The sequence below is a fragment of the Vipera ursinii genome (assembly GCF_947247035.1).
Source record: "Vipera ursinii genome assembly, chromosome: 4".
NCBI classification, from domain to species: Eukaryota; Metazoa; Chordata; class Lepidosauria; order Squamata; family Viperidae; genus Vipera; species Vipera ursinii.
Window position 1 is genome coordinate 38157285 of NC_139514.1, and position 19850 is coordinate 38177134.

Below are 19850 nucleotides of genomic sequence, written 5' to 3' on the forward strand. Positions count from 1 at the left end.
GATATTTTATCATAGCCTTATTGCATAAGAGTGCGTATCATGTGATAGCATTAGTTTGATGAGGAAAAAAACAAGAAGGAATAAAGCATGTGTCAGTAAAGTTGTTAATTATTTAGTGAAGGAATAGATTAGCTCCATGCCACTCTAGTTCTTCTGTTGCTTAGTTCTAATGTGATCTGCATGTTCTGTCAATGAATGCGGCAATATCAAATTATTTGAATTAGTTTATTAATCACAATTTTATGCTGTGAAAAGCAAGGTGAGAAAAAGCTTTCACAATGGCAAGATAAATTTCTGGGTGAAATATTCGATATTGATAAACCCAGAATCTATGTTCATAGGTGCAAGTGTATGAAATTCATTTATTTACTTATTTTTACTTAAATATTGGTGCCATAGCAGAGTACAAAATTGGGAGTGCTCCTACCATGTTAATCTTATTTTAGGATTTTATATTCTTTGCATATGCTTTCTTCTATGAAATGGCAAGGGCTCATTTCATTAATTTTCTCCTGTTGTGATTTATATGAGCTATGTGAGTTGCCAAAAAAAAAAGAAATAAAAACTGTTTGGAGGTCATATAGTATTTATTTACAAATTGCTCATCTCTGTATTAACTGTATAACTGAAAGAATTGTCAAACAGAGCAAAATGGAAGACAACCTTTTAGGATAGCCATTTTCAAAACAATATAGAATGGCAATACCAATAGCATTTACATTTACCATATTTTCCGGCGTATAAGACGACTGGGCGTATAAGACGACCCCCGACTTTTGAGAAGATTTTCAAGATTTTTCATCTTATATGAAAATACTTACATGCCAGTTGCCAAGTGTCCGACACAAGCCTGATTCAGACCCATCTGATGCAGATGGTGCAAAGCCCTGTCGGTTCCCACCCAACGCCGGACGGCTCCGCCAGTGCCGCCTCAAGAGGGAAGGGCGTGAGGTACCTGCCACGGCTCCCCAAGCACTCCTTAGCAGCCGGGGAGCGTGCACGTGCGCAGGACTGCCCTGCCGGCTCCCACCCAACGCCAGCCTGCCCTGCTTCCTCCACAGTGAGAGGGGAGGGCATGCCTTCCCGGGCTCGTCGACTTGCAGCCACGCCGGAGCCAAAAGGGGCTTTTCCTTCCACCCACCCTTTGGAATAAATGCAAGAGCTCCCAGGGTCTGGCATTTGCAAGGGGGAGGGGGAGGGGCTTAGAGGCTCTTGGGGGTGGGAAGAGAGAGTCACATTGGAGGGGGGACTGGACTAAGGAGGCTTGAAGTTGCTTTGCAAGAACGGGGGCGCTCGATTGATTTATGTACTATTTTCCGGCGTATAAGACGACTGGGCATATAAGATGACCCCCCAACTTTTGAGAAGATTTTCATGGGTTAAAAAGTCATCTTATACGCCGGAAAATACGGTATATACCGCTCCATAGTGCTTTACAGCACTCTGAGCAATTTACAATGCCAACATATTGCCCCCAATCTGGGTCCTTGTTTCACCAACTTCTGAAGGATGGAAGGCTGAGTCAACCTTGAACCGTTAGGATAGAGCTCCTGTGGGCAGAATTAGCTTGTAATACTGGATTCTAATCATTCCAACACCACCACTCCTAAATCACAGTATTAGGATGTAGACACATTACATTACACGGCCATTTCTTTAATAAGGTGTACCACAGATCAGAACAAACCACAATGATCCAATAAGCCTGCAAATGATGTATAAACTTACATCCAATAAACCTGCATTTGTAAATGAAATGAACTAGAAAAGCTAATTCAATTTATATATTCATCTCCTATAACTGACTCTTTTTAATATCCATTATTGCTCATTGCCTTTTAGTCATAACTTGCTTCCTTACAGGAACCTCTCTTGTAAACATCCTATAATTCAAGTTGATGAAATTTTTAAACATTGTCTAGGATCAATGTTAGTTATTGAAAATGTTATGAAAGCATTGTCTTAACCAAAATTAAATTTCTTACCTGTCAGTCAATATTGTTTTGCATTTTTTTTAAACTATAAAGTAATATAGCAGGGTTTTTTTTGCAGTAAAAATACATGACCATGTAGAATAATCAACATTCCCACTGAAAGGATTGTTAAAGCAGTATAATATGTACTTCTGTTGAAGGGTAAAGTGAAAGTTATTTTTATTTTGCTTTATTTATGCTAATTATTTGTGATAGTGAGATTCTTTTGAAATTTTTCTACAATAGTCTTGATAGAATGGAAGATAACTACTGAAAAAATGGACCCTTATCAGAGAAAATGCAGCATGAATTACACTCGGTATTAAATTGCTGTTCTAAGTCTTTTGTCATTCCATTTGTTTCTGCCACTAAGTAGGATGCAAGTAATAGTTGCTGGATACAATGTCACAGTACAGAAGAATTAATTTCATCATTTAGCAGCAGTAAAAATGGTGTTTTGTTTTATTTTGGGATATTTCTTTTATTGGGCACGATTAGAGAATTGTAGTTATTGAACTATTATCACAATACAAAAATGATTACAATGATATTCAACTGCTGAATGGTTAGATATCAGAAATCAGAAGCAACCACAAATTAATTAAAGTCCATTAAAAATTAAATCATTTGTATAAAATGTTTTTCTGTAATTTTCTTCATTTCTGTCCAAGAAAAAATACATTGGTTTATTGAAAAAAATAAAATAAAAAAATTCTAAAATGTAAAGATAAATTTTGACGTTTGTTCAAATGTCACATCAAAAATCACATCAATACACCAATGTGTTTTTATTTGGATAAAAATGAAGAAAGTTGCAGAAGATCATAAAAAGAATATTGGATGCTTCCAGATGTTTCCATGTATAGAAAGTGACAACCCTTTCTATAACTGAAAATAACTAATCTACCCCTGAATATACTGCAGTTATTTATTTGTCAGAATTCATATAAATATAGCCCAAATGTTGTATGCAGTGAATAAGCAGTATTAAGAAACTACTCATGTCAAGATGTTGGGGAGATAGTAATGAACAAGAAAATTTATAGTAGCTAGAGATCCTGGTACTGAGTCTTTTCTGAATCAACAATCTAAGCTTTAAGTCAGGAAAATAGCAGTTACTAAATTCTACAGTACAAAATTATTTGTGGCAGTTCAATTAACATTCTGTTTTAGTATGCAGCAATTTTGTGTCTGATTTTCTATTTAATATGTGAAGAGCAGCCATTGACATATTCTAATACATCAAGAGTTTTACACATCATAAAAGCACTCGAAAATGAATTCAACTAGATAATTAATGGAAGTTATATTCAATATAGCTAAGAAAGTTCAACTAGTATATCAGTAAATAAAACCAAATAATATATTGTTTATTAAAACTGACATTTAGTTTAGTGATATTGACAAATGAGGCTGAATTTTACTCTGTCAGCTGAATAGAGTTCATAAATATTTCTGATGTACAGAAGAAATGATTGAAGACTAGGACTATAAATCTATACAGTTTTTGTATATATGCACATATAAATGTACGTAGATACTGTCTAATGTTCCTTCAGGTTAAGGATGGGGTTAAATCTCATTAATAAACACATAAAATCAAATGCAGTAATTAGAAGTATAGTTGTACAGGAAACATTTTGTTTCTTGCAAGATCCAATCTGGATCGCTCACTGGGATCAGAGGTTTAGTCTTCCAAGCTTTTGGACTCGGGTGGAGCCCATCCTCAGGGAATGTTTCTCTACCAGAATGTTTGCTTTGGGCTATTCTATACATAGTATTTATGTGGTGCCTGGTTGTGTGTGGCTTTTTATTTGTTGATTGGAGTGTTGATGACTATTCTTTCAAAACTCTACAACCATCCACCATCACATAAAAAGACTTGCATCAGAACACTATATGAATCCATTGTAGTACCCAGCAAGCAAACCAACTGGAAAACAGGTACCTACATGAATAATTCTGGCAGAATGGGTACTCACAAGCATTTTTTACACAATGCCTGTGCAACATACAGGGGAGAGAAAAGAGAAAAGAAGAAAGAAGGTAAAATACTAACTATATGGCAAACCCTGCCATACATCAAAAACATTTTGGAAGCAGTAGAACACAACTTGATCTGCAAGTGGGAATTGCCCACTGCTCAGAGGCTACCATATGAAGACAAAACATGCACTAAAAAGATTGTTTGGAGGTGGGAAAAACTTCCAATGTAATTTACTGGATTCCTAACATGGATTGCCCCTGTGAACATGTAGGACAGATGGGGAGGAAGCTAATCACCAGATTGCAAGAACATGAGTGAGCGGTTAGACAAGGAGACCGAAACTCATTGGTAGCCTCATATTGCAATGAACAAGGACACACATCCAATTTTACAACTACTATGATTGTTGGCTGAGCAGAGACAAAGTCAGCCATAGAAATGATTGAAGCTTGAGAAACAGGCTCATATTAGTCATTAGGAGTGCTGATTTACCACCAGTTTACCAGATACAGTAATTGAAAGGCAAGAGCACAGAGACACAAGGAAACAACACTCAGTGATTTAACAGCCAACTATCAATACCCAAATTAACAACTGAAAGCCACACACACAGAGCCAGGCACCATATAAATACTATGCATAGAACGGACCAGTGCACACATTCTGGAGAGAGGAAAGTTCATTGTGGATTGCTCCAGCAGGAGTCCAAAAGCTTGGAAGAATAAACCTCTGGTCTCAGTGACCAATTCATCTGGCTGATAGCTTCCAGTTTTTAGGAAACCTCTGACCAACTACTAATTTTCTGTAGAGATTTCTTGAAAGGAATTTATGAGTCTTATTTTAGGATTAAGCTGGATTTTTTTATCAATGTTTGTTTTTTTCCAATGTTTGCTTTGTAATTATCTGCTTAATCATACATTATTTTCACATTGCAACTGGCTTGCAAGATTCCTATTTTAAATAAAAAAAATTGTATTAGTTGTTTTGTAAAGTTTTGAAAAGTGTTTCTTTAAATTTAATGTGGCTTACCCATGATTCTGAATATTCTGGACAATCAGGCATGAGGCTTTGGAACACATGCACACACACACAAAAACACACACACTCTCTCTCACACACACACACACATACACTCACACACAGACACTCAGACAGCTGTGGATGTGTCTGGTGGTGAAAGGAAAGTCCGATGCTGTAAAGATTTTTTCTCCATAGGAACCTGGAATGTAAGATCCATGAATAAAGGAAAGCTGGACGTGGTCAAACAAGAGATGACAAGACTAAACATCGACATCTTAGGTATCAGTGAACTAAAATGGACAGGAATGGGTGAATTTAATTCAGATGACCATCAGGTATACTACTGCGGGCAAGAATCCCTCAGAAGAAATGGAGTAGCCTTCATAGTCAATAAAAGAGTAGGAAAAGCAATACTGGGATACAATCCTCAAAATGACAGAATGATCTCAGTTCGAATCCAAGGCAAACCATTCAATATCACAGTAGTCCAAGTCTATGCCCCAACCACCGGTGCTGAAGAGGATGAAATTGACCGGTTGCACTCATTGCACTCATTTCTCATACTAGTAAAGTTATGCTTAAAATCCTACAAGCTAGACTCCAGCAGTATGTGGATCGAGAACTACCAAAAGTACAGGTAGGATTTCGAAGAGGCAGAGGAACTAGAGATCAAATTTCCAACACACGCTGGATCATGGAAAAAGCTAGAGAGTTCCAGAAAAACATCTACTTCTGCTTCATTGACTATGCTAAAGCCTTTGATTGCATGGATCATAACAAACTGTGGCAAGTTCTTAAAGAGATGGGCGTACCAGACCAGACCATCTTATTTGTCTCTTGAGAAACCTTGAGCAACAGTGAGAACTGGACACGGAACCACTGATTGGTTCAAAATTGGGAAAGGAGTCCGGCAAGGCTGTATACTGTCGCCCTGCCTATTTAATTTGTATGCAGAGCACATCATGAGAAAGGCAGGGCTAGATGAATTAAGATTGCTGGAAGAAATATCAACAACCTAAGATATGCAGATGATACCACTCTAATGGCAGAAAGTGATTAAGAACTAAAGAGCCTCTTGTTGCGGGTGAAGAAGGAGAGTGCAAAAGTTGGCTTGAAACTTAACATTAAGAAAACCAAGATCATGGCATCCGGCCCTCTCAATTCCTGACAAATAGATGGGGAAGAAATGGAGGTAGTGACAGATTTTATTTTCCTGGGCTCCAAGATCACTGCAGATGGGGACTGTAGCCAAGAAATTAAAAGACACTTGCTCCTCTGGAGGAAAGCAATGGCAAATCTAGACAGTACACTAAAAAGCAGAGACGTCACCCTGCCAACAAAAGTACGTATAGTCAAGGCTATGGTCTTCCCAGTTGCAATGTATGGCAGTGAAAGCTGGACCATAAAAAAGACTGAGCGCCAAAGAATTGAAGCCTTTGAACTATGGTGCTGGAGAAGACACCTGCGAGTCCCTTGGACTGCAAGGCGGTCAAACCGGTCAGTCCTAGAGGAGATCAACCCTGACTGCTCTTTAGAAGGCCAGATCCTGAAGCTAAAACTCAAATACTTTGACCACCTAATGAGAAGGAAGGACTCACTGGAGAAGAGCCTAATGCTGGGAAAGATTGAGGGCAAGAGAAGAAGGGGACGACAGCGAATGAGGTGGCTGGATGGAGTCACTTAAGCAGTAGGCGTGAGCTTAAATGGACTCCAGAAGATGGTAGAGGACAGGAAGGCCTGGAGGAACGTTGTCCATAGGGTCGTGATGAGTCGGACACGACTTCGCAGCTAACAACAACAATATATACATATATATATATATACATATATATATATACACACACATATATACATATACATATACATATACATATACATATACATATACATATACATATACATACATACACATATATATATATATATATATATATATATATATATATATATATATATATATATATATATATATATATATATATATATATATATAAGTATTTGTCAAGGCTTTTTGAATGGACCTTGCTAATTAGAGTTAATTAGCAAGGTCCATTCAAAAAGCCTTGACAAATACTTAAACATACATTTGCCTTGCCTTCCAGCTAATATAAGATAGAAAGAACCCCGTGGCTCAGGAGGTTAAAACACTGCCTGATATACAATCAGCCCGGGTTCGAATCTCAGATAAAGGGTATGACTAACTGATGAGAACATAAATGAGTTCGAAATGATCATCTTAGCCTCCCAAATTCTTTATTTGCAATTTGAATAATTTGCACAAATAATGAGCTGTCATAAGTTGACTAGTTCCTGTGGATAAGCCCTGAGCCGGGCCAAAACAGGAATGAAAGAGTTAATTAGCAAGGTCCATTCAAAAAGCCTTGACAAATACTTAAACATACATTTGCCTTGCCTTCCAGCTAATATAAGAGAGAAAGAACCCCGTGGCTCAGGAGGTTAAAACACTGCCTGATATACAATCAGCCCGGGTTCGAATCTCAGATAAAGGGTATGACTAACTGATGAGAACATAAATGAGTTCGAAATGATCATCTTAGCCTCCCAAATTCTTTATTAGCAATTTGAATAATTTGTATATATATATATATATATATATATATATATATATATATATATATATATATATATATATATATATATATATATATATATACACACACACATATATACATATACAAATACATATATATGTGTGTTTGTGTGTGTGTGTTTGTGTTTGCAGGAAGAGAATTAGATAAATAGAGCTATAAATGACATTCACTTTCCAGTATGTTCGCTAATGTTTCACCATGCCACAAGTTACTAATGTTCTCACTTCTAAACGAAAAAATACTTTTCCAGCCTCCAGGGAACCATGTGTTCATTTCTTTTAACACAAAGAATTCCAATCTCTTTCACATAGTATTCACTTTAAATCTGCAATACAATATTGAACATATATTTTAAGATATATAATAGATTACAAAAAGAAATCATTTTTTCCAATTCTGTGATATACCTTTCTCTATTTTATTACTATTATAAAACTTTTAAAACACATTTGACCAACAGGTTCTGGGAAAGTCTCTATGGAAAGCTTACATGTGAAAATCTGACAGGATTTGACTTCTACTTGACTGCAGCTGCATTGGGCACTGAGATGTTTATTTCAAATTCTGATTGCATATGCATCGACCTGTTAAAAGAGCTTCCTTATTTTCATTTTGAATCTAGCAATCAGTACTCTCCACAGTTCAGTTATTCCAAGACTCTGATTGTTTGGACTTTCTCAGCATGTTATCATATTATATCTATAAAGGACTGATTCTTATTTTAATGTATTCAGTCCCCATGATGATCTCATTTTGTGTCTGGCCTTAGGGCTTTTAAACAGATTTGTAAAATCAACCATAACATTTCTGCACTATATAGTGTGCCTGAAAGGATAGCTGGATTATTAGTTATTTTCAGACTGATGTTGCTATGAAATGAAAGATTACTATTCATTAAAACATATTTCTTGCACTATGTCTCCTCTTTAGGATGATCCCTGTAGACCAGATAAATATATTTATAAAATCTGTATATATTTATAAAATTTAGATCAAATCAAATAGCCAGTTGGGTTTATTCCTTGTAGAATTATCATGACTAGTGTGGCTATACAACCTCTGTAGATAAGACTGGATATTTGTAATATTGGGAGAAATTTTCATTTGATTAACAGTTTGTACAAACTAATCTAATTTGTACTTCTGAAATTTATTTTAAAAATAAAAAATATTCTTTAATACATTAAATACATTAATACACTGGAGGTTTTTAAGAAAAGACTGGACAGCTATCTGTCTGAAATGGTATAGGGCAGGGGTAGGCAACGTTGGCTCTTTTATGACTCATGGATTTCAACTCCCAGAATTCCTGAGCCATCACAGGCTCAGGAATTCTGGGAGTTGAAGTCCATGAGTCATAAAAGAGCCAAGGTTGCCTACCCTTGGTATAGGGTATAGGGTCTCCCGCTTGAGCAGAGGGTTGGACTAGAAGACTGACAACATCCCTTCCAGCTCTGTTCTGATTGAAGTTATTAAGTTATAGAGTTATGAGTATGACATGCACTTTCCAAAATTTGTAATGGTTTAAACACCAAAATAAAACTCTATCACTAGGCATGTACTAGGGGAAAGGACCCTATTTTGAAGAAAATTGTTTGTAAAAATTAGTTTTCTAATAATATATTAGAATAAATATGCATTCAAATCCACATATTTTATTACATAATTTAATGTCAGTGGATGTGCAGAGTCATGAACTATTTCTTATCTTGACCCAAAAAAAATAATTATAGTTATACGTAAGTCAGGAACCACTTCTCATCTTGACCCCAAAGAAATAATTATAGTTGTAAGTCAGGAACCACTTCTTATCTTGACCCAAAAGAAATAATTATAGTTTAAGTTTAAGTTTAAGTTTATTATATTTGTATACCGCCCTTCTCCCGAAGGACTCAGGGCGGTGAACAGGGCATATATAAAAATACAAAATACAAAAATTAAAAAGAGAATTAAATACGAGCCCGCACTAAAAAACAGTAGAAAAATGTAAAAAATCCCCAATAAAAAACCCCAACGCATCCCCCATCAGGCCAGGCCAGCTTGTTCAAATAGGTAGGTCTTCAAGTCGCGTCGGAAGGAGCGAAGGTCAGATGCCATCCGGAGCTCAACCGGCAGCTGATTCCATAAAGCCGGGGTGCCCACAGAGAAGGCCCTCCCCCTGGGGGCCACCAGCCGACATTCTGTGACCGGTGGCACCCTGAGGAGGCCCTCTCTGTGGGAACGCACAGGGCAGAGGGAAGTTGACGCCGGCAGCAGGTGATCCCCAAGGTACTCCGGACCCATGCCATGTAGGGCTTTAAAAACCATTACCAAAACCTTGAACCTCACCTGGAAGACAACTGGCAGCCAATGCAGCTCGCGGCGCAAAGGTGTAACATGGGAGTACCGGGAGACTCCCAAGACAACTCTCGCGGCTGCATTCTGTACCAGCTGGAGCCTGCGAGTGGTCTTCAAGGGAAGCCCCATGTAGAGAGCGAGTTAATTCTGTGACATCATTAATATTCTAAATTTTTCACAAGTCGCTCTCACATTTGATGGCATGTCATTATTTATTTATTTATTTATTTTATTAAATTTATATGCCGCCCTTCTCCCTAAGGACTCAGGGTGGCACACAACAATAAAAATTAAAAACATAAAATAGAAAATTTAAAAAAGAATTAAACAATAAATACAATAATTATATGACAATTTAAAAACCAGTAAAAAGCTAATTAAAACCGTAGTCAGTCCAGGCCCACCACGTCTTCAGGTCACGGCGGAAGGACCGAAGGATTTCTATGAAAATTCTATTGAGGTTTTAGTATTGTTTTATGACATTATAAAACATTTCAAGTTTTTCACATGAAAGCTATAATATTTGGCCAATAAATCATTAGAGTAGCTACCTAATTAGATTTTTGACAATTTAAAAAAAATATTATATTTACTTTACCATGGATGGCTGACTTGGGAGGCTGTTATACATCTGGCATTTTGTTGCTGATACTATTGATTTGAAAATGGACTGAGGCAAAATTAAGATTTGGAATAATAAATTTGGAACTAAATTGGACAGCTTAATCAATCCATAATAGATTCAATTCAACTGATTTTAGACATGATTTCAGTAAAAAAATGTTTTGATTGATGTAATGGATGACCATTTTTAAAATAAGGATAAATCTCTGAGATCCTTTTGTGACTTTTCATGTTATTTCTAAACCTATTCTTGATGTGTATTCTGCCTTTCAGATGGAGGATGTTGTACAGTGGTTTTGCTGCAATTTGAAGGATTTATTCCAAAAAGGAATAAACTACTTACAAGAATTTTTATATTGTCCAGACTTCAATATACCAATTAACACAGAAGTAAATGGCATGTATTTGTGGTTTTAATGTGGTAGAGTTTTAAATGCTGTAATTAACCTGGAGTCAACTATGTGTTAGTTGGGCAGCTATATACATTTGTTTAATAAATAATTAATTATTCTCATAGATTACAGTCACTCTAAAGTGTCATTCAAAGTAGAAATATTGAACATGCATGTTTATATATTCTCATTTTTAATTTTAGTTTTTACTTTTTTAGATTTCTATTTAATATGCTCTTTAAAAAGCAATAGAAAAAAGACATACCTATCTTCCTACAAAATACTAGCAGAGTAAGCTAGGATAGTATCTTTTGGAAGATAAGATTTTAACAGTCTAATATTTGACAATAAAAGGAAGCAAAGATTATTCTGGACCTTCTTTTTCTTTTGGTGGAAATTCAGCTATATTAAAATATCTATTTATATTCTTTAGCAACAATTTAAATCAATCTTAATCAAGAATGTACATAATTTTTTGGTTTACTTTTCATGTTTAAACAAGCCTATATGTTCATAAATCTGATTTCACATACGGATGTTCAGTGCTTTTTCTGTAAAAGAAAAAGGTGCCGGAACTCACACATGTTGTACAACCCGCCTTGCCTACCCTACAAGGTTCCATCCAAAAAAAGGTGCCGGAACTCCGTTCTGAGCGTTCTATGACAAAAAAAGCCCTGTGGATGTTGATCAGCAGGTTCAGTGGCAGTATTTTGCAAAATTTGGATTATTTGTAAATTTATAGATGGAGAAGAAAATTAAGAATATACGACAGTAAGACCAAGTATTGTTGGAGTACAGTCTGATCAGTCCCAGGACTCCAATCATATTCTGACCTTTTGCACAGGCAATGTTTTTCAATATCCGATAGTCCCGTGTGCATAATTTATAATGATGATTATAAATTCCATTAACTTCTACCAGATCTGGATTGCAAAAGTTCAAAGTGGCACAAGATGACAGTAAAGAAATAGAGAAGATTCCATTGCTAATATTTAACACAGATTTTTGTAGTCCAGGCCTGGAAGCTGTAATCCACCTAAAGTATATATAAAACTGTAATTCTTATTGCAACTAAATTGAGATATGAATTGATGCATAGAATTTCCTAATACACTTAGACAATTAGTACATTTCAAACTTTATTTGAAAACTAATTATAATAGTAAGATTAATGTTAAAATGCTAGCATGCTAGAAACAGAATACTAGAGTCTAGCATTAAATTTACAAAGATGCCCTTGGGCCCCATGTGGGCGTTATAAGAAAATTAGAATATTAAATAGCAATAGCAAGTAATCAAAGCTTTGATCCCATTTGCACAGGAAAAATATAGTGATAAATTAAGCTAGTAAGAAAGGACGATTCGGGGAGAAAAGGAAGAAGCAACTTTACCACGTGCTATTGGTAATTCAGCGTTTTGTGATTTGTCACAAATAATTTCTAAAATATTTATATAGAGGATTATTCTAACCTATGGTAGAAGTCATTCTGTGAAAGGATCACAATATTCTCTCAGAAATTCAAATCTTCCTCTCAGCCATAAGGGTACAAAATTGTTAAAGCTGGGAACTTTTTTTTACAAATAGCATATTTCATATAATGCTTTTCTTCTATCTCCTAGGGATAGTGGAGAAGTAGGCATCATAATCTCCGTGAATGATTTGTAATTTTTTTAATCTCATTTGTAACCTAATGCAAATTTGTGGCATATTATGATTTAGCAAAAGCAATAGTACTTAGACTTATATACCAGTTCACAGTGCTTTATAGGTCTCTCTAAGTGGTATACAGATTCAGCATATTGCCCCCAACAATCTGGATCCTCATTTTAATCAACCTTGAAAGGATGAAGGCTCAGTCAACCTTTATTTATTTACTTATGAATAATTATACTATGTGATTACCACCCATTTATTTCTGCTGTTAAATATATGGGAAAAAATCTTAGTGTAATGTAAGTCTGATGATTACTCCAATACTATAGACTAGACTATAATATTCTGACCATTGGGAATATATAACCTATAAAAATATTAATAAATATTATGTGTATACATATAATAATTACTGGACAATTTGTACTTTATATTGTATTTCCCATGCATCTGTATTGTGCACACTAGGTTACTTACATGAGCTGTGCAATTCCTCTCAGTGCAGTTAGGCCACTGAAGTCCCCATCCAATGAAAAGCAAAGAGACATTCTCACAGATGATCCAATTGTAGGACTGCCTGTAACCTCCCCTTCTTGATTTGAACAGCAGAGGATACAATTTGTACTTACCTATACATTCCAAAGCTGCATTCCATTTCTACGTCACATTACAGTGTTACTATGCTTTGAAAAAGACAGAGAAAAATGTTTTTATATAGGAATAGGCAATCTAGCATAAATTAAGTATAGTTGCTTTCCTCTTTTTCACAGCTTGTCGGTCAGGATTCTATAAAGCATTTGCTGGAAATATAAAGTGTTCCAAGTGTCCTCCACACAGCCAAACCTTCGTGGAAGCAACATCTGTATGCCAGTGTGAAAAGGGTTACTTCCGAGCTGATAAGGATCCACCAACTATGGCATGTACCCGTAAGTTTAATTGATCCTGGTGTTTAAAATTCTTCACTTATCCCTCTTATTATCTTAAATGATAAAAACAGCATTTGTTTTTGCTAATCAAAAATGCAAATTAATTTTTCCTTTAGACCCAAGACACTTATATATTGAAAAAGGATTCCTCAGCCTGGTGTATCACCAAAACAACAGCACACTTTTTTTCACTGCACCAACTCCATTATTAATAGAATAATTACACTTTTAGTAACATTTTGGTGATAACTGGTGTTTATTTTTCTGTATGTGATTCTGTATGAATTGATTATGTGGCATCAAGTCAATGTGAACTCAGCAATACATGGATAAACCTTCTCAAGGATCCAGGACTTAAACTGAAAGCTGTGTAAGAGTACATTTTTATCTTTTCCTTTCTCTGCACAATCGGGGAGAGTGGATGAATAAGATTATAGGCACATCCTTGACAATGTTGCTGTTCTTTCCAAGATATTCATTTGAATCCTTTAATTATACTAAGATTCTTAGGTGAGACCAACTTATCTGTCTAGGTAGTGGATATCATATACTTTTCCTTTAAATGCAATAATTAACATTCACTACTTGTTAGATCTGGAATATAATGCATGCATAATTTAAAATCATCCATGTATTTGCTTGCCTAAACAAAATATATAACATAAGGAAATTCCAGAGTGTATTACTCACAGATGTCTGCAAAAAAGGATATGACTGCCAGGTTTTTTCCCCCCAATGTGACATATAATCTATGTATAATGTATAAATGATAACAAAGCAATCAGGCCACATTCATAAAAATCCCAATGACACATAATTTAGCAGAATCTGTGGATTATAATTAATTGTCTCTCTTTGTTCCAAGTTCTAAATCTTAGTAAATGATTCACTGCATGTCATTACAGCTTAATATTTGCATGAAATCACAGTTTAGTTGGCATAATTTAATGGCAATTAAAAACCTATTTAATCGTCATGCAAATTGGCATGAGGGCCCTTGAGTATGAAGGGTGTCTATTTCTTAAGAATCTGCACGTTGTCATTTATACACTTTTAAACACTCCTACCACAATTGATAACAATTTCCTGTTCACAGCAGTACAAATGGACAATAAATCATATTTTTGTTATAAACCAAGTCTAAAATCCTCTGTACATTGATGAACTATGAAAATCATTAACAAATTGTAATTTTAAAAAAATAACTTGGACATAATTTGGTCTACAAATGATATTTATACCGAATTAACAAAGATCGTAGTGATTAACAAATTTATTATGTGTTACATTTCCATGGATTACAATTTATTTCATCTATACAGTTTATTATATACTGAATTACAAATAAATATCCATATGCCTTAGTGGAGGTGTTAGAGAAATGACATTGAGAAAATATTGTCAATGCAATCAAATTATTAATGGGCATACAGAAATTTATGGCCAGTTGGTATAGCCAGTAAGAAGTTGTTTTAAAAAAATATCGTTTTTGTTAACAATAACCACTTCAAAATAGTGACAGTATGTCCCCAGAAGCTGACCTCCTTTAGGTTTTGAATACTTCTTATTATAAATGCCACATTTATCTCAATTTATTATTGTAGAACAAAACAAACAGGATCCATGATGGCTTGAAGCATATTAATACTACAGTTCCATGATTTTTGAAAACAGATGAGAAATCCACTGATATTTTTATGTTAATAATTTGATTTTTTCCCCTCTTAAATAGATACAATAATGCAAAATGCATATGCATATGCATACTGAAACCCATATTTTTCAATTTGATCTTTTGTTATAGTTCACAAATAAAAAAATAATCACAGCAAAATCCTTTTTACCTATTAGGAAAAGATTCATGAAATTATGAACATATAACATGTGAACAATAAAATGAATTCATATTTACTTTTTCTGTCATGTATAATTATGTGTGACAACTGGAAAGTAGTTACAAAAGGCTTCAAAACTATCAATCATGTTGTCAAATCTCAGAACAGTCAATCCATATTTTATACCTGCTTTATCAGCTGCTAGATTCTGTAGATTCTGTGTCTTGAATGTGTTCTGAATTTGGATACTACTTATTCCTAGTTTTACATGTTTGTGTTTGCCTAGTTAAATTCTGATGTTGTCCAAATTACTACAGAGTATTTTACATATATCATTGTACGAGCACAAATGAATGTTTTTTTTTCTCTTTCCATATGTTTGTGAAGAAATTTTAAAAAAGAGTCCTTCACAGCTTTTGTCTCATTTGTTTCAGTATATCCTGATATATATTTGCCCTACACAATTTGTTTTTGTAAATCAAGGATGGAAAATATGTTCAGTGTGAATGTGTAGGTTAATATAAGACAATGACACTTATGCAGATTATTTTCTTTTTCCTTTTGTAGGACCACCTTCTGCTCCAAGGAATGTCATCTTTAATATAAATGAAACAGCTCTTATGTTGGAATGGAGTCCACCAAGTGACACAGGAGGGAGAAAAGACCTTACCTATAGTGTCATTTGTAAAAAATGTGGATCTGATACCAGGCGGTGTGAGATATGTGGAGGTGGAATCCGATTTGTTCCAAGACATAGTGGGCTTATAAATTCTTCGGTGACTGTGCTTGATTTTGTGTCCCATGCGAACTACACTTTTGAAATAGAAGCAATGAATGGTGTCTCTGAGTTAAGTTTTTCACCAAAGCAGTTCACAGCCATCACAATTACCACAGATCAAAATGGTGAGTTTCTTCTTATTTGTGTATCAGAGTTTATAAAATGCAATATGGCTAATAATATATTTTGTGAATTATTATTAATAAATATGAAGAAAGTATACTTGTCCTATTTCAGATTATTTATATTTCCATAGTCCTATTTTGGGGGAAAATGGTTGCAGAATACATAGTAAGACTTCAAAAACAATTTACCACAACAAGCCTAACTTAACTTTATTCAAATAATGTTGATTGATGTGGTTTATTTTTCCTTGGGCAAGTCTATTTTTAACATTTTATCACGTATATAATCCAAAGAATTTTTCTAATCTATTTACTATCATAATACTGATTTGCGACTTTTAATTTAACAGTCAACTATCAAAACTATGAGGTAAAGAAACTCTTCCTTATGTGTGCAAACTACATTTCAGTTGTTTAACACATTATTTCATGTTTCATTAATTTAATTTCACAAAAATTACCTCTATAGCTGGTTTGTTAAATCCAAATCTAACATTCTTTTCAAGTAGACAACAATACATTTTCACAATATTGTATTAATAAACATCAAATTAATGAATTGTTGGGGCTTTTTGTGAAGACACTGTCAAATATGAATTTAGAGGTATTGCCTAGTTGGTCAAGCAATCTTCTATATGTGCATGAAAATACAAAATCTCCAATTATTTATCTGACTGAATAGCAAGGACATTCATGAAGTCACAAAATTCAAGTGATCATATGATTAAAACACTGTTTTTTTATATGTGCATACATGTGATGTACTTTATTTAAAAATATAGCAGGGCTTTTCTCATGTAATTGTTGTAATATTGACTTATTTTTTACTACATTTATGTACACGCATTTTTCACAATAATATGTGTCACAAATATTACTACATGTACATGGGAAAGAGGTCTCTAGTTTTAAGAAGAATAACAATGAGATTTCCTTAATCTATATTTTGATGAATTTTAATTTTTATTCTGGATTTTACCATCCATGAATCATTTTAAATTTTGTTCAGCTTGATTTTCTTAACTGAAGCCTTTTATTTTATTATTAATGGCTTAAGTTGCCTTCTTTGTGTAAGGGCAGGATATAAATCAGTTAGACAAAGGAATAATCTGAGGGTCCACACATTGTTAAATAATGCCTGTTATTAACAATGCATGCTAAACAATGCCTGAATTGAAGTGTAACATTAAGCTGCTTTAATCATTTTATTTATTTTAATGCATTTATATCTAGTATAAAATGTATTTATATCCAAAATATTATGTTTTCTTGGAGAATCATATATTTTTACTAGAATAACTGCAGATGATTGGCATTATTAGAAATAAATGCTACAAATAAAATAATGAAGTATATAATTATTCAGTTAGTTCTAAGAACTGAACAGGCCTTTTTCTGTTGTACTGAATCTGTAGTCCAATGTTAAATATTTAGTTATTGAATTATATACAAAGTAGAAATAACCAGTTTAATTCAAACATTTTCTGTAATGATGTGCAATAATTGACAATAAGAGAAGCAAGTATTGCCCTGTTCACCGCCCTGAGTCCTTCGGGAGAAGGGCGGTATAGAAATCAAATTATTAAATTAAATTAAATTAAATTAAGCAACTAAAGAAATGCTTAAAATATTAAATTCCTATTTTTTGTTTCCACAAAAATACTGAAAGTTAAGGTTATATAGTGTGTTTTTATTTAAGTTTTATAGTTGAAATATTGAGCTGTCAATATCTGTAATATAAAAATATCAGTGCAGGAGATGCCTATACTTACATCTAGTGCAGGGGTCCCTAACCCCCAGTCTGTGGACCAGTACCTGGCCGCAGCATGCCAGCAACCAGTCTGCACAAACAAGCAAAGCACCATCGGTGAGATGCAGGTAGCACACAAAACCACACATTCTCTAGTCCTTGGAAAAACCTCTCTCCACGGAACCAGTCCCTGGTGCCCAAAAGTTTGGGGACCTCTGATCTAATGTGTTAGCTGAAGGAAGCAATAAAATTGATAATAATCAAATCAAACCCCTAAACAGTTTGAAAGGGAGACAAAGAACCTGAAGATGGGGCTGAATTTTCTGCTACCTGAATCTTGAGGTAATCACAGGATACCATAAGCCTTGAAAGCAGCCTTCTCTAATGTTAAGCTTTTCAACTATTTTTAGCTAAACTCTTGAAGTCTTTGACGATTGTATGAAGGCTGATGAAGAACTTTTTAATATAAATAGCGATCCTATTTACTCCCATCTTAAATAATCCCAGAAAGAAATGAAATATTGGTATCAAAGATGTGCCTATAATCTTACTCTTGGACTCTAATCCAAACTTTTCAAGACTGTGCAGGAAAAGGGAAAGATAAAAACTTTGGTCTTCCACATATTGCAGTTTAAGTCCTGGATCAAAGCTTCTAGGTAAAGAGATCAGTAGCCTCCTGCTGTGGTGAAGGTAAAACAGAGCAGCATCAAGATAGAAAGATTTATATAATCATTTATCTCCTTTTCCTAAGATTCCTAACTGGCTCTTAGGTTTTCACTATATATCTCCACATAATCAAGACTGAAATAATAGAATGCTGTTTCAAAAGTAATTAATACAAAGTTTGAATCATTTTAGTAATCCTGGAGCCACTGTTCTAGTCCTTGAAATATTCCAAGGCTTTTATCAACTGAGTTTTAATTTATTTTACAGCTGATTCTCTACCTATTTTCAGATTTCTTGGGGCAAAAATATACCTATTGCATTGTCATTGTTAAAACCACGTTAATGAACAGCTGGCACTTATGGACTGTTGTACTTTGTGCATCATTTTTTTGAACAAACTAGAAATAGACATTCATTAAAAATGCATATTTATGTAATTTATATAATTATAAATTATCAAAGACTTTAAATTTATATAATTTAAAACTTTTAAATATATAGTTTTCAGCAATATCTCTTTTGTAGATCCGTACAATTTGTAAACATAAAAAATTGAATTACTTTCTCTAGAAACCTTTTATGTAGGGTTACCATTTTATCACTGCATACTTCAGTGTATCACTGCATTCTTCCCTATAAAACTTTCTGAATATGCTCAAGGACACTGGTTCATTCTACAATAAATTATCCTCTATTCTATGAAGCTTTTTCAGTGTAAGTACCATAATGTAATAATTATTGTACAGATGCAAGTAATGTACATACTTAGGTTTTATTGTCAACCCATCATAGATTAACAAAATAGATGTTTCTTTTTTAAAAATACACTAAGTACACATGTTGATAATAGCAACAGCACTTAAACTTACAGTATATATCATCTTACAGTGCTTTACACACTCAATCTAATCCCACAAATGAAACTTTGTGCACTCGCCCATCACTTGTGCAGCCCAGTTCTTAACAGATCATGGCCCAGTAGCAAGCTGTGGCCTGGGGGTTGGGGACATCTGATTTACATCACTTTCTGAGCAGTTTACAGAGTCAGCATATTGCCCCCAACAATCTGGGTCCTTATTTTACTGACATCGGAAGGATGGAAGGCTGAGTCAACCTTGAGCCAGTCAGGATCTAACTCCTGGCTGTTAAGCAGAATCAGCCTGAAATACTG

General features: G+C 34.5%; 1 protein-coding gene across 1 annotated transcript in view; it reads left to right on the forward strand.

The window, feature by feature from the left end:
* The window catches only part of EPHA6 (EPH receptor A6), a gene marked incomplete at both ends in the record, with an annotated part of 451179 nt that overhangs the window by 216301 nt on the left and 215028 nt on the right, over positions 1-19850 (forward strand). Inside the window, 2 exons of the mRNA XM_083361258.1 lie at positions 13370-13525; positions 15928-16263. Of these exons, the coding sequence (XP_083217384.1) occupies positions 13370-13525; positions 15928-16263 (492 nt within the window). The remainder of the gene's footprint in view (positions 1-13369; positions 13526-15927; positions 16264-19850) is intronic.